The sequence below is a fragment of the Sebastes umbrosus genome, chromosome 4 (genome assembly GCF_015220745.1).
Source record: "Sebastes umbrosus isolate fSebUmb1 chromosome 4, fSebUmb1.pri, whole genome shotgun sequence".
Taxonomy (NCBI): domain Eukaryota; kingdom Metazoa; phylum Chordata; class Actinopteri; order Perciformes; family Sebastidae; genus Sebastes; species Sebastes umbrosus.
The window spans coordinates 5,148,870-5,164,687 of record NC_051272.1 but is presented as its reverse complement, the minus strand read 5'-3'; the positions used below and the strand labels follow the sequence as shown (position 1 = coordinate 5,164,687).

Here is a 15,818-nt window from a genome sequence, read left to right as displayed (position 1 = left end):
ATGCACAATTCTCATTTTCCTCTTTCAGTTTAAATAGCATGCGCAGCTGATTTTCCATGTGTTGGTCTCGACCAGAATCACATGCTCTGTCTGTGACTCGTCATCATGGGATTTATATCTTCCCGTTGCTGTTGTTGCTCACTGGGCTTTGATTTAAAACAGCTTACTGAAGCAGCTCTCTCTATGTGAGGATATGTGACTTTCACAGATCACAGCATGGTTAAAAATATACGAGCCATGTCATCATCACCGTGTTTTACTACGGCTCATCATGTGAGTCCTCCTTGTGTCAGCAGAAACACGCCGTACACACATTAACAACAGGAAGTTAGTCTTGGTTTTGTAGAGCCGTAACATAAGACTTCTATCTTCAACATAACCTTTGAACATGTTTTTCATGTTTCGGCCGTCACTCTGATGAACAGTTGAACCCTCTAACACCAAATATCCACTGAAGAAAGGAGGTAAAACTGATTCAGCATATACAGTAGGCTGGAAAAATGAGGAGGGAACAATAAGCTGCGTGTAGGCAGGTTAAACAATCATACATCATATAATAATAAAAAGAGAGAAATAAAAGTAAAAGTAAAGTGACTTTTCATCAGTGACAGCATCCATGTACATATATTAAAACATAGAAAGAACAATAATGATAATAAATAACATGTATAATGCATTAACGCAATCGATCTTTAGGAGGTTAAAACCTAAGGAATCCATTGCTAAATAACGCTCCAAACTTGCGCTAAATTTTGGCGTGGAAAAACTGTCATGGCCATTTTCAAAGGGGTCCCTTGACCTCTGACCTCCAGATGTGTGAATGTAAATGTGTTCTATGGGTAGCCACGAGTCTCCCCTTTACAGACATGCCCACTTTATGATAATCACATGCAGTTTGATAAAAGTCATGGTCAAGTCAGCACACTGACACACTGACAGCTGTTGTTGCCTGTTGGGCTGCAGTTTATCATGTTATGATTTGAGCATATTTTTTATGCTAAATGCAGTACCTGTGAGGGTTTCTGGACAATATCTGTCATTGTTTTGTGTTGTTAATTGATTTCCAATATTAAATATATACATACATTTGCATAAATCAGCATATTTACCCACTCCCATGTTGATACGAGTAGTAAATACTTAGAATACTAAATACTACTACAAATCTCCCTTTAAGGTACATTTTGAACAGATAAAAAATGTGTGATTAATTTGCATTAATTATGGACAATCATGCGATTAATTGCGACTAAATATTTATATATACACCTATTTTTTCCCTACAGTCCTGTCTATTCTTTACCTTTATTGTCCAGATTTGTTGTCCCTGTTCCTAGCTGTTATTTCTATTTTGGTGTAAGTACATTGAGAGTTAAATTCTCTTTATGTGCAAATGTATACTTGGCAAATAAATCTGATTCTGATGTTTTTTCCTTTTGGATTGGATTTTAAGACACTCGTCTCGTCAAATATATTTTGTTGCTGTTGGGTGAAATTGTTTTGTGCTGCCTTGTTTTTAGCTTTCTCCATCCTTTAGTATAATCAGAGTTTAAAGGGTTTTATAGGATGACAAGAATTTCACACGCCATAAAACATCTGTTTTTTTCACAGTTGGAAAAGCGCAGGTGTAAAAAATCTAATCAATGATTGTTGAATTCCATTTAGCTTCTTAGACTCCAGGATTACAGGTACTTGAGAAGGACGAGAGTTTCACTATTACGCATGTATTTTGGCATTTGAATTCCCTCTTCTGAAACTCTTGTTAAGGCAGGTCTCCACCACTTCACGGCATGCACTGGAGTTTGTCATTTATAGACATACCAGCTGGTCTGGGGAGCGTGATGCAATTTGTCCGAGCCAGTGTGTGCGAATGAAAGAAAGAAAGCACTGTCATCCAGAATAACTGTGTTAGCTGACGCATTCTTGAGTTCTGCACACAGGTCGACTGGTGATGTGTTTACTGCCACAAACTGTCAGCCAGTAGTTCATCCACACGTACAACTCCTCATACAGACACACAACATAACTACATTATAACACACAATGGAAAAAATGATACGCTGACTGTTTACCTAAACAACTTTGGCATAAAATCCATACTTGATATGGACTTTTTATTTAAATAATGTTTTAATCTTGTGTCTTAAAGCTTAAAGGAACAGTGTGTAACATTTAGGGGGCTCTATTGGCAGAAATGGAATATAATATTCATTACTATGTTTTCATTAGTGTATAATCACCTGAAAATAAGAATCGTTGTGTTTTCGTTAGCTACAAAGGGTGCGAGTCCTCTTCACGGAGCCGGCCACCATGTTTCTACAGAAGCCCAGAACAGACAAACAAAACACTGGCTCTAGAGACGAACATTTTTTTTGCATTTTCGCGTCAGCTTCCGTAGTTCTCCTGCACACTTGGCACACGGGAGAAGTTTCAGGTGGTTGCAATCTGCAACCTCATCACCAGATGTTGCCAAATCATACACACTAGACCTTTAATTCTCACGTATAAGTAAAGCATATCAATGTTTTTAAATCAAAATAATTCAATTTTGGATAATAATGTTTTTTAAAATGTGAATGATTATGATGAATATCTCTTGGAGTCATTATAAATCTTAAAGGTCTTATTGATAACATTTTCATGGTGACAAATGTTAAAAAAAAAATAATAATAATACATCCACAAAGCCTTTAGAAAGGTGCCGAATAAAAGTATGGCTTTTCCTGAAAAGAAAAACATGATTGAGAATCATTTTAAAAGTTTTGACGGGTCCATGAATGTTTTGTTTATCTCTGTGTAAGATCTCTGACGTTTGGTTCCCACTTCTAACAAGGCTTGTGAGCCAACAGTAAAACAACGTTAGTATCACGTGGTATCTCTGGGTCGTCAAGTTAGTGTGGAAAAACGGATAAATGGCTGAGATTGACAGTAAGTGCCTGGCAACGACTTGTTGTGAAGTAAATGCATGACCAGAAATGGGAGGGAGAGTGTGACATCTAGTGGATGAATGTTATCGATAGCACCTTTAAGATCACATCTCCATTTCTCACCAGAAAGCAAGACAGAGTCAGCGTGAGAGAAACAAAGGGAATATATACCCAAAGTTTTCATTACTGTATGATATAATCTTGCAGAATATTCACTTTCATATAAATTATTTTAGGGAAACAGCCCAACCAGTCCAGCAGTGCCTTCAAATAGAAAGATATATGATGCACAAAACTCTCTCACTGATTCTATGCTTTTAAACATCCAGTAGAGGTCTCCCTAACATAACGTCCAGGAGTATCTTTTCATCACAATTTGTCAAGATCAAGTCTTCACATCTCAAGTTAACCTATTTTTAGTGTACAAAACAAAAAGAAAAATCTAAAAATCTCCACTTTGAATGAAATATTGTTTATTTATTTCATACCTTTCTAGATACTTTTCAAGACTTCAAGAGAAATAAAAGTAAAAGTAAAGTGACTTTTCATCAGTGACAGCATCCATGTACATATATTAAAACATAGCAAGAACAATAATGATAATAAATAACATATATAACGCATTAACGCAATCGATCTTTAGGAAGTTAAAACCAAAGGAATCCATTGCTAAATAACGCTCCAAACTTGCACAAAATTTTAGTGAAGAAAAACTGGAAGAAAGACTTTTCTTCAATTTACAAAATTTTCAATAACTGGCGTAAGAGTAAGAGAATTAATTAAGATAACACAAACGTAAAGTTGCTCTCGAACAAAAGGCCAGCCTTGGTAGTGTTACAAGTATACTGTTTGATATTGTCAAAATGTCAAATTGATTAAAATTTTTACATGGCAGTTTTAAACATTTTTAAAAAGTTTTCCAAAGCTACATTGCAGAACGAACGATTTCTTCCAAACTGTCCACCTGAAAGAAAGAGCAAGAGAGACAGTTTAACATGTGGACAGTGTACAACATGTTTTACCCTACTCTGACTATTGTGATTTGTTTTGCTGCATTCCTTTTCTCACTCGTACGTTTTCTAAAATTTGGTAGAAAATTACAATCTTGAATCTCATCTGTGTTTCTTTGGATCTCTTTTCCGATGACTGATGCTTCAGACACCCTGTACGAGAGCTCATCTATAAAGACTGCTTTGACATTTAGCGCTCTGCAAAGTCACCTAAAAATGAAATCACTTATATTCTCTGTAACATCAAGACCTTTCTCAATAATTGTCCCATATCCTGCCTGTAACTACTGTATTTGTTTGTAAAGGAGCTTGTATGCTCTGCAAACCTCAATATAAAAAAAAATAAAATCATAAATAAAGCAAATTAAATGCATGTGCTTGCATATTTTAAGTCATAGGCAACATGTAGAATATCACATAGGCCAGTTTTACCTGCTTGCCTTCTCCCACATTGAGGTTCTTGAGCTGATAGACAGTTACTTGGCCATCGCTTTCCCCGACCAATAAACAGTCTGTCCCTGTGGCAAACAGCATGGACGTCACCTTCACACCAACTGCAGCGTGGTGCACAATGGTTGGGTCCAGGCTAAAAGGAGATGTTTGTATTTGATGGATTATTTCTGGCCCCATGTCTCAAATCAGATAAAAGCATCAAATGAAAGTAAACTAGACAAAGCTCCAGAAAAACTCTCTGTTCAGCGTGACTCACATGCTTGAGTTCAGGTCCCAGATCTCCACCTGCTCTCCATTAATGGCTGCAAATACTGCGGACCAGTTTGGGGACCACGTGACGGCATGCACGGCCCTCTGGGTGGAAGTGAAGCTCAACACGGGGGTAAAGCGGTCCTGCTTCCACAGCTGGATGGTCCAGTCAGAGGAGCAGCTCAGGAACACATCAGGACTAAACAGAGACCATTTAATGTCGTTCACGTTGCGCTGAGAGAGAGAGAGAGCAAGATGGCAGCTCCAGTATTCGGGATAGTGGGAGGAAATTGAGACAAGTCGTCCATCTATATATTATTTACACATTTCAAATATGTCTGACTCAAAGGTTTTATCCAGATGGACTTACAAAGTGTTTTTTATATGTGGCCAGATAACACTCATTGGTGGCGACGGAGCACTTGTGGATGGGGCCCTCCCGTGTGCCAGCCAGATAGATACTGGAATCCTGCAGGATAAATGCAATCCAGGAGTCAGAGAAATACACAACCAGAAAAAAAAAAATCTTAAATTGACTGTCTGGAAGATGGAAGTCGGTTGAAAAGTTTTATTTTTTTCCACAAAAATAAGCTTTTAGCCTGAGCACTAGGCTCATTTAAAACCAGCCAAGGATCTATTTGATTTCTGTGACCAACTTACTGTAGGATGGAAGTCAACACAAAGACCAGCAGTCACTGGTGCTGACAGAAAACTGGTCACCCTCCATAATCCTGTAGCTTTCTTCTCACAATTCTTTAGCTCCATCAAGTCTGCGCAAACACATTTTTTAGAGAAGATACAGATATTATGACAACTATTATTGTGTTAGATCACCGATATACAGGAAGAACTTTTAAATAATTATCACAGCAAATCTGTCTTTAATGTTCCAAAGTGGTAAAAATACAACATTATCTTCTAATTTGCTGGACGGGTTATTATATAAAGTCAGGTCTAGTGATAGAAGTAAGCTTTGTTGTTTTCCTGCCTTTTACACTTAAAGCTCATCTGAGCACGTTTTGCCAATGATTATATCAATAGGTAACAATATCACAGTTTACTTCTTTACTCTTAAAGATATGTGATCATCATATGTGTTAAATTGTTGAAACCATACAGTAGCAAACAATAGTACCTATGCACTCAAGACCTTTGCTGCAGAAGAACCACTTGCAAATCCTGCCATCTTCTGACACAGAGACGAGAGCTTCTCCACTAACCTCTGATAATGTTAACTGTTGTTTGGCCCAGCTGACCTGCCACACTGGAAGCAGGTGCTTTATGGGACACTCACTACAAAACAAAAATATTAGGAAAGCTAACAGAAAAAAGGTTTGGTCCAGTAGTATTTTTTTTTTGTGTGTGATGTGAGAGTGTATTTCCACGCTCCGCCGACCACACGAACACATACACAGAGTCTTCACCTGCTGTCAATACATGTGACGTTGTCCCGACTCTGGACATTGTAGATGGCTACGGTGCCATCGTACATCCCCACAGCCAACTGGCCGGGGTTGCTGGCTGAGAAATCCAAGCATGTCACACGACTGTGACAGTTGAAGACACGCTCCGGCCACTGCACAGGGGACACATTTAGAATCAGTCACTCACACAAAAACTAAACTGGTAAATGGAAATGCATTTATATATCGCGTCGCCTTTCTCCAAAGCGCTTTACAATTTGCCTCAAATTCACCCATACACACACACACCGATAGCAGTGAGCTCCCATGCAAGACCCCGCGATCAGTGGACAACCATAGACTGTATATAAGAAGTGGACGTAGTCACCCTGACGTCACCCTGACGTCACCCATTGGTTTGTGGACTGCTGTTTCGAAGCTTCGAGTTCGACATTTTGGCCGTCGCCATCTTGGTTTTTTGGAACCAGAAGTGACAGCTTCATTTTTAGGCGGCCAAAATGTTACAATTAACTTTTATGAACAGAAAACACACTGTGAAAGGGTTAAAGTTGTAAGACGAAAACACAGACAACTCCCAGACCGGATAACGCCGTGGTAGCGACCTGTCAATCACAAGGTAGCCACGCCCTAAAGCATCCTCTGCTTTATGGTCTATTTGACTCTAAATGGGACCATAATTTACTAAATGAACATCATGCTGTATTGAAGAAGACTTGAAACTAGCGATTGAGACCATAAACTCATGTTTACAATGTTTACTGAGGGAATAAATCAAGTGAGAAGTAGGCTCATTTTTTCATAGACTTCTATAAAATCAGACTACTTTTTGTCGCCCCCTGCTGGCTATCAGAAAGAATGCAAGTTTAATGCATTTCCACATTGGCTTCACTTTTCAGACCCCGAGTCCACTGCCCACTGTGGACAACCCGCTCTACGTCCTGAGCCACAGCTGCCGCATAAATTCAAAATTTACTTAGAAAATACATGATAGACGAAAGCATGTCAGATATTTCCCATTACCACTCTGGTTACGCTAGCGAGCTGAGATAAGGCAGTGGAAAATGTTGGCTGAAATGAAATATATGAGCAAAAAAAAAAAAGAGATAAATATACCGTAGGGTTTTTGAGGGTCCAGCAGCAGATCAAACCTGGTTTATTGTTACAGGAGGTACAGTCATCGTAGCTCACTGCCAGGAGATCCTTACAGGGAGTACAAACACAGTTTTAAGTGAGGCGTGAGATATTTGGTGTGTACAAGAAGCAATAATTCAATATAGGGCCTCAACTAACAATAATTGAATTGTTGATTAATCTGTCAATTATTTTCTTGATTAATCGTTTAGTTGTTTGGTCTATAAAATGACGGTACATTTTGAAAAATGTTGGTCAGTGTTTTCCAAAGCCCAAGATGACGTCTTCAAATGTCTTGTTTTGTCCACAACTCAAAGATAATTAGTTTTCAATTAAATAGGAGTAAAGAAACCAGGAAATATTCACATTTAAGAAGCTGGAATCAGAGAACTTTGACTTTTTTCTTAAACCAATTAATCAATTATCAAAATAGTTGGCGATTAATTCAATAGTTCACAACTAATGGATTAATTGTTGCAGCTCTAATTTAGTATATTTTAAACAAAGACTAGTAATAATACAACCATAAAAAAGTAAGTAAAGTAAGTAAGTGTTTGCCCATTATAATCCAAAGTGCTACCCCTGGGCAACTCCTGCAATTCTGCTAAACTGCATTCATTAACATTATTAAAATGTGTATTACATGTTGAAGATTAAGGCAGTTAAATGGGAATACCATTTCAGCTTTGACACTGAAAAATAAACACAAAATGACAATGATGCTGGAGCGAAGAATTTATTCTGCTCTTAAACAACAGCAGCTGGTTTGGGTGGTTTGTTTTTTAGCCTGTGTGTCCTACCTGGTTCTCCTTGTTCCAGGCCATGCTGGTAATGTTGCATCCTCTGGTGAGCTCGCAGCTGAAAGCCCAGAGACGCTCCAGAGTTGGAGTTGAAGAGCTCTCCTCGCTCTGTTCCTCGGCCTCGGGCTTCACTGGGCTGTCAGGGTCTTACACAATCAACATTACTACACTGTATACAGTACTTACTGAAATACACAGTCAATACACTGATCACATTTTTAGTTGTAGTAAGTAAAAGCAGAAATGGTCCTGAGTGTAAGTCCACCAACAATGTGAGAAAGCAGTGATACCTTCCAGTATGGGCAGCTGTCTGTAAGCAGCCAGCTTGGGTTGAAAGATGTCTGCCAGGATGCTCCTCTCCATCACTAACAAGCTATGTTGAAATGACTCTGACAACATGATCAGTTGTAGGTCGGACTCAGCATTTACACTCTCCCCGCACATTTCCATTTCTAACTGTGAGCTGATGCTGCTGCCTGAGGAAATTAAATATGAGAAAAATGACAACCTGAGTCTTAATAAACAGCGAGACTTTGTTAATTCTTAGTCCTCTCCAGTCCCAAAGGAGTGAATATCAACAGAGTCAAGTAGTGTTACCGGTATAGCTGTTGCTGATTGTGTCGCTGCTGTTGCTCTGTTGTCCTCTCTTCTCTTGACCTTTGCTGGTGTTCACAGTACTCTCTGGATAGCCAGCAGCCTTCTCACTTTCAGGGGTTTCACTTTGGTCACAGAAAGAGTCATAGATGTTCCAGATAGAAGCACTTGTGCCTGTGAACATGAGATAATTTCAACTGTCTACTTTGAAAAACTGAACACTAATAACCATAACTGCCAAACCCACAAAAATATGGGTTTTTATCTAGATACTGAAGCAAAACCTTGGACTGTGATGCAACAGTCTGAGGTTGGAAAGCTCAGCCCGTTCTCATTACCAGGACGTCAAATACCGACGCTTTGTCACCAAGGCACCCTTTAGCACCTGTATGATTAACTACAATGTAAACCCATCTGCGACAACAGTAAACGCACCAAGAAAGTGCACCAGGGGTGACAGTGGTGACGTAGTTTAAAGAGCGAAAAGACACACTACCGGGCAGGAGGGGTGGTGGATGGGTCCAACAAACACAAGGCTTTCACCCAACCATGTCGTTTTTTTTTAAACTTAATTAAGTGGATTTATTGCCTGAACCTAAAGTGACGCCAAGGGTAACTATAGTGGTTTCGATGCCAAAAATAAAGTGACGCCAAGTGGCGTGACAAAGCGGCTGTATGTGACGGGAGAAGAGAGATGAGAACGTGTTGCCAAAAGCCAACTGCATCAATCTGACAAATCTCAATTGATAACGATTGGTTATCCCAAGTTTATTACCATCAGCTAGAAAATACTGTCAGTTATTCTAACCTTCATCCACCATGAAGGTCTTGTTAGTCTGGGTCTGTTTGTGTTTAGGGGCTCCCTTGAATGTCTGCGTTGACCGTACCACATATTTATCGCTGCCAATTCTGCTCTTGCAAAGCTCAGCATATTGAATGTTGCTCTCTCTGTAAGAACAAGATGAAAATGTCAACAGCTTATTACAACAAAAGAAGACATGCCACTGGTTAGCATGTTTGCACAGAACATAAACTGACATGCATCTTCATACATACTTTACAGTATGTGACATGCAGTTCCGAAGTTAAAGACATACTGTAAAGTATGCATTTCAGATTTTTAAGAAAGCCAACAAGCACTCACAGAATATCTTCTGCATCATCAGCATCCTCTGGCATAAAGGCACTGGGTATGTCCAGCAGTGAAATGGTATCTGTCTCTGTGAGGCAGACATCTACTTCCTCATCCAACATCTCTTCTGTCACATGTTGTTTCACATTGAGACTTTTCCTCTGCACCACTGGCAGGGAACAAAAGACAAAAAAATATATATAAATACTGAATATACTTGTATAAAATAAAACAAAAGACTATCTGATTCCAAAATGTTACTTAATCATAACGTGCTGTAGATTTAATTGTATTCTGATGGATAAGAATACTAACTGCTTGAAGCTGGTAGGTATATTTGCATGTCCAGTTTAGAAATACTATCCTCAGTCCCTACAGTCCATGAACCTGCGGTTGACTGGCTGGGTAGTCGGCTGCTTCCCATCAATGAGCTGCAATACAATTTGAGAACATTTTTGTGGCAAGAAATGTGTGGCTATAAAAAGCTATACAAAAAACAACTGAAACACAAAGTCATCATATGTAATAAAGGAAAATTTGCAAAAGATAACCATATATGTATATTTATATAATTACAAATTATACTTTCCCCACCACCATCATCCCCTTTGTCAATTATTCTGAACACAAGACTACCGAGTAGTGGATTTGTTCATATTTAACAGAACTGGTGGTAAGGTAAACTGTTGCTTTACTCAATTCAAGTTGACCATCAGATCAGAGGGTGTATGTGAATGTTACCACCTGGTACCTGAAAGAGACCACATTGGCGCTTGAAGACAATTTACTCTGGTCTGGTCCTAAGCCGAAAAAGATTTCATCCAGAGTCATTCTGCAGCCTGGTTTGGGCTGCACGTCTCCTGGCTCTTCATGATACAGGGGCAGAGGAGTGACGTCTTTACCGTCATCGTCCAACACCTGCAAAGACGGGAACCACAGTCAGAATCAGCTTAGCATTTAATTTACGATCGTCCCTCATTGAGGACATTTAGGACAGGTATACAGGAATATATTTTCAGTAAAACTGGGCATTGTGTTACAATTGTGGGGAGAGACAGTAAGACTTTGTGTTTTGTTGTTAATCTTAAGCTCTTAATGGGTAAATTTTACATACACAGAAAAAATATTCTGTCTTCCCATATGACGTTAAATGTCTTTTTGATTGAATTTAACTGTAGAATTGTGAACAATTGTTTGGTCCCCTGAACTATTGCAACTTTTATTTATTTTCCTTTAACCCTCTGAGATCCAACTTTACTATCATATGAAACTAGAAAACCTAAGGAATACATTGGTACCAAGCACGTCTTGCTACCTCATTGGGAAGGAGGCTAAATAACGCTCCAAATTTAGGCTAAATTTTAGTGAGGAAAAACTGCCATGGCCATTTTCAAAGGGGTCCCTTGACTTCTGACCTCAAAATATGTATATGGAAGAGTGCAGTCTTATTGTTATTATTTATTTATTTTTGCATTTCTTTTTTTGTTCCTTTAAAGGGACTGTTTGTAACTTTTTAGACGTATAAATCTACCGGGTCGGGATCCCATGCGCGCTCACATATGCGCGCTCACATGTGGCCGGAGTCTCTCCTCCTCTGCCTGCTTGCCTTCACTCACACACCGCGCGTGTTCTCGCTGTCTCGCTCCACCTCTACACGTGCATGAGCGCTCACTCCACATTGCAGAAGAGTTAGTTCAGCTCTGAGAATATCTAGTGAATGTACAGTGGACATTTGTGCAGAAATAAATGCTGCATCTCCTCCAGACCAACAGAGGTTTCCCGTGTCTTGGGAAGTGACGGGGCTCCGCAGCGAGAAACGTTATCACCGGCACCCGGTCGGAGACGATAACGTTTCTCTTCCTGCAGCGGGGCTGAAGCAGGAAGAGAAACGTTACCGTCTCCGACCGGGTGCCGGTGTCTCTCTCCGGCTGCGGCCGGAGGCGATAACGTTTCTCTTCCTGCTTCAGCCTCAAAGCCAACACTAGGATCAGCAATGATTCATGGAGAGACCTTCGTCTGGTCAGCTAACATTACTGCCAAGCAGCTGTATTATAGAGTGATATTGTGGTTTTAGCTGACGTGTGTCGCCTCACTGTTTTGAGCGATGCTTGTTCATGTCTATTTAGAGCGCGCAAGCTCGAACCCGACGCTGACTTTCGTTGACTTAACGGCCACAGGTGTCGCTGTTAACAAGCATTTCTGATTCTTACAGTCCCTTTAAGTTATCTTTCCTATCCAAGTGTGCCTTGTATGTTAGAAGTATTGAGTTTAGATTACAATGCCTTAATGTTTGTAAATGAATTATCTTATTTGGACTAGTTCAACAGATATATAGATATACCCGAACTACTCCTCTGGGAGCTTGACTCCGTTTCCTGCGGATACTAGGTCTCCTGTTGCAGATACTAGGTCTCCTGTTGCAGGCACCGACCAACAGGGAACTTCTTCTGGTTAGCGAGTCTCTCTTTTGACTTTGTCCTGAACCTGCATTATTAAATGTTACAGAAGATCTACAGTAGGAGGAAACAAAACATATCAACATTAACAGTTAGTTAGGCTAGCATCGCCACCATTAGCTTAGCTATGATAACTACCAAAGTGTTTCTCCTCCTGAGCTAAAACTATGTTAATTAACTTTACTTGTGTGAAACTGTGAACTTACGAATTAGGCATCCAACTATTTCTCCTCATTTTTTTCCAGATTGCTGCACTTTGTGTGAATGAAAACGCGTTTTTAATAATATCAGCTAATCAACAGCTAACAGCTAGCTGCGCTCCAGGTTGCCGTGGAAACGTGACTGACGACCCTCGCGCCCTGTCAGTTATCAAATTCAAATTCAAATTCAAATAAGCTTTATTAGCATGAATGTTCAGGTTACAATATTGCCAAAGCAAAATAACATCATAAATAAAAATATAAAGCTACCCAGAAGTGTACAACGTAATTAAAACTAACCCCACATTTACCAGCTGCAACATTATGTACACATAAATGCATCACTAATTATAAAATAATATAATAAAAAATCTGAATAGGCTACTTCAGCAGAGAAAAATCACCATTTTAATTTTTAAGAAATGTTTTAGAACAGCTACCAACATGCACCACAGACTGCATGCATAATACGCTACATATGAATATTTAAATACAGGCTTACCCTTAATTTGAGATATGAAAATGCCTGTAGCTACATGTTATATCTGAGTGATGGAGGGTCTGCATAGTTTATGGCTGAAGCTGATAGAAGATTATTGCATGTAGTCAGTTTCTCCACTAGGTGGCAGTAAATGAATGAGATGCTTCAGCTATATGGACTACTACAGTTTACTAGGCTAATACTACTACTACTACTACTACTACTAATAATAATAATAATAATAATAATAATAATAATAATAATAATAAAAGGTGAAACACTGGCTGAAACCAAACCAAACCTGTGATCACTGGGAACATACATTTGCAAATTGATTGTAATGTACAATGTTGTATTATGTGCTTTTATGTATAATGTGGTATTATGTATTTTTATTTTTTTTCTTAAAAGCCTAATCAGGGACAAGGTCTGCCATTTAGCTACGGCTAGAAGTCCTATATACATTGCATCGGTTGCACTTTAATTAAGTGTAATATTATGACTTTTTCTTGTAATAGTATGACTGTATTCTCATTAAATTACGACTTTTTTCTTGTAATATTATGACTTTATTCTCATAATATTACGACTTTTTTTTTCTTTAAATAGTATGACTTTATTCTCATTAAATTACGACTTTATTCTCCTAATATTATGACTTTATTCTTGTAATATTAGACTTTTTTGCTTGAAATAGTATGACTTTATTCTTATTAAATTACGACTTTTTTCTCGTAATATTGTGACTTTATTCTCATTAAATTATGACTTTTTTTCAAGTAATATTATGACTTTATACTCATAATATTACAACTTTTTTTCTCAAAATAGTATGACTTTATTCTCAATAAATCACAACCTTTTTCTCGTAATATTATGACTTTAATCTCGCAATATTGCGACTTTTTTTCTAGAAATAGTATGAATTAATTCTCATTAAATTACGAATTTTTTCAAGTCATAATATTCCAACTTTTTTTTTCTTGAAATAGTATGACTTTATTCTCATTAAATTCCAACTTTTTTCTCGTAATATTATGACTTTATTTTCGTAATATTACGACTTTATTTCTCGTAAAGTTATGACTTTATTCTCATAATATTACGACTTTTTTATTGAAATATTCAGACTTTATTCTCATTAAATTATGACTTTTTTCTCGTAATATTATGACTTTATTTTCGTAATATTACAACTTTTTTCTCATAAAGTTGTGACTTTATTCTCATAATATTACGACTTTTTTTCTTGAAATAGTATGACTTTATTCTCATTAAATTACAACTTTTTTCTCATAATATTATGACTTTATTCTCGTAATATTACACCATTTTTCTTGAACTAGTATGGCTTTATTCTCATTAAAGGGACTGTTTGTAAGAATCAGAAATGCTTTTTAACAGCAACACCTGTGGCCGTTAAGTCAACGAAAGTCAGCGTCGGGCTCGCGCTTGTGCTCGCTCTAAATAGACATGAACGAGCATCGCTCCAAACAGTGAGGCGACACACGTCAGCTAAAACCACAATATCACTCTATATTTCAGCTGCTTGGCAGTAATGTTAGCTGACCAGACGAAGGTCTGTCCATGAATCACTGCTGAGCCTAGTGTTGGCTTTTCCTGCCTCAGCCTCCCGACCGCGGCCAGAGGGAACAGGGGAGACACCGGAGTTTTGGTCGGAGACGATAAAGTAACTCACTGCGGAGCCCCGTCACTTCACAAGACACGGGAAACCTCTGTTGGTCTGGAGGAGCTGCAGCAGTTATTTCTACACAAACGTCTACTGTACATTCACTAGATATTCTCAGAGCTACGAAGTGTTCTGTAGTGTGTAGTGAGCGCTCATGCACGTGAGAGTGGAGCGAGCTGAGTGAAGGCAAGCAGAGGAGCAGAGACTCCGGCCCTGGAGACCAAAGCTACGGTCTCCCCCGCGTGCTACGATCGCAGGCCAACACTGTTTTGCAAGACGGGCTTCACTAGATAGAACTTTGCGGTTTTGGGGCTTCCGTGTAGTTTGTGTTGGAGTCTTGTCTGAACAGCGTAGCAACAGGCGAGCGCGCATGGGACACCAACCCGGAATGATTTATACGTGTAAGAAGTTACAAACAGTCCCTTTAAATTACAACTTTTCCTCGTAATATTATGACTTTATTCTCGTATTATTCTGACTTTTTTTCCTTGAAATAGTATGACTTTAGTCTCATAATATTACAACTTTTTTCTCGTAATTTTATAACTTTGTTCTCGAAATCTCAGACTTTTTCCCCCTCAATCTGGCCCTAATGCCCCCGTCGTAGTTTCCCTCCTGTTAGGGTTGGTTCAGGTTTAGATTTAGGTAAGGAGGGGACACATATCGACGGGAAACAGAACTCGACCAAGATTTGCAGGACTGGCTGTCAACCAAAATCCAACTACTTGCTCCTCGCACAAGAGAAAATATTGTGTTTGGTATTAACATGAAGGACATTAAGAGTGACTTGATATTGAACAATCTGATACTGCTGGCACATTTTTTCATCCATGCATCCAAATGGAGGAAAATGAAACCCCTATTTTCCGTTTTCAAAAGGGACCTTGTGGACAATCATCTCAGTGCTGAGATGCTGACTAATGAAAGGACAACATGCAAAGTCTCTTCTCAGAGCTTATGAAGAACTGAACATATATGATGATGACTGTGATGGAATTTTCCATTAATTCCTCTCTTATTGGTAGAAAGGTCAGAGTGTTTGTCAGAGTGTCCCTCTGTTGACATTATTGGGTTGGAGTCCTGTCTAGAGGAGCCACCGTTATCTGTACAGCTGTGTCTGTAGTGGAGACCGTAGAGCCAGTCGCTAGGGCAACCAGGGTCAGAGATGCCAGAGGAACGGAGTAAGTCAAAACATGATAAGGGTAAGACACTGAGCACCAGGGAGGAAGGGCAGAGTTGTGAGGCCTTCACGCAGAGAGCACCTCAATGTG

At 39.0% G+C, this 15,818-nt stretch overlaps 1 protein-coding gene across 1 annotated transcript; it reads right to left on the bottom strand.

Moving 5' to 3' along the window:
- Positions 1-3,378: 3,378 nt before the first annotated feature.
- On the bottom strand, positions 3,379-12,543 carry LOC119486160 (dynein intermediate chain 4, axonemal-like). Its single transcript, XM_037766049.1, has 17 exons — positions 12,383-12,543; positions 12,062-12,230; positions 10,472-10,638; positions 10,036-10,151; positions 9,733-9,889; positions 9,397-9,536; positions 8,592-8,762; positions 8,285-8,470; positions 7,995-8,140; positions 7,177-7,263; positions 6,064-6,215; positions 5,775-5,932; positions 5,300-5,409; positions 5,010-5,108; positions 4,647-4,873; positions 4,370-4,523; positions 3,379-3,891 (listed from the first exon to the last, which is right to left on the bottom strand). Exons 1-17 carry the CDS (start codon positions 12,409-12,411, stop codon positions 3,853-3,855), a joined length of 2,307 nt encoding a protein of 768 aa, XP_037621977.1. The 5' UTR covers positions 12,412-12,543; the 3' UTR covers positions 3,379-3,852.
- Positions 12,544-15,818: the final 3,275 nt, after the last annotated feature.

Bases quoted from the DNA above. Each gene is read 5' to 3' on its own strand.
- LOC119486160 (XM_037766049.1), bottom strand. From the start codon at position 12,411: ATGAGGAGAAATAGTTGGATGCCTAATTC. The intron at 12,231-12,382 runs GTAAGTTCACAG...CTCCTACTGTAG, and splicing joins AATAGTTGGATGCCTAATTC to ATCTTCTGTAACATTTAATA. The intron at 6,216-7,176 runs GTATATTTATCT...TCCCCTGTGCAG, and splicing joins GGACCCTCAAAAACCCTACG to TGGCCGGAGCGTGTCTTCAA.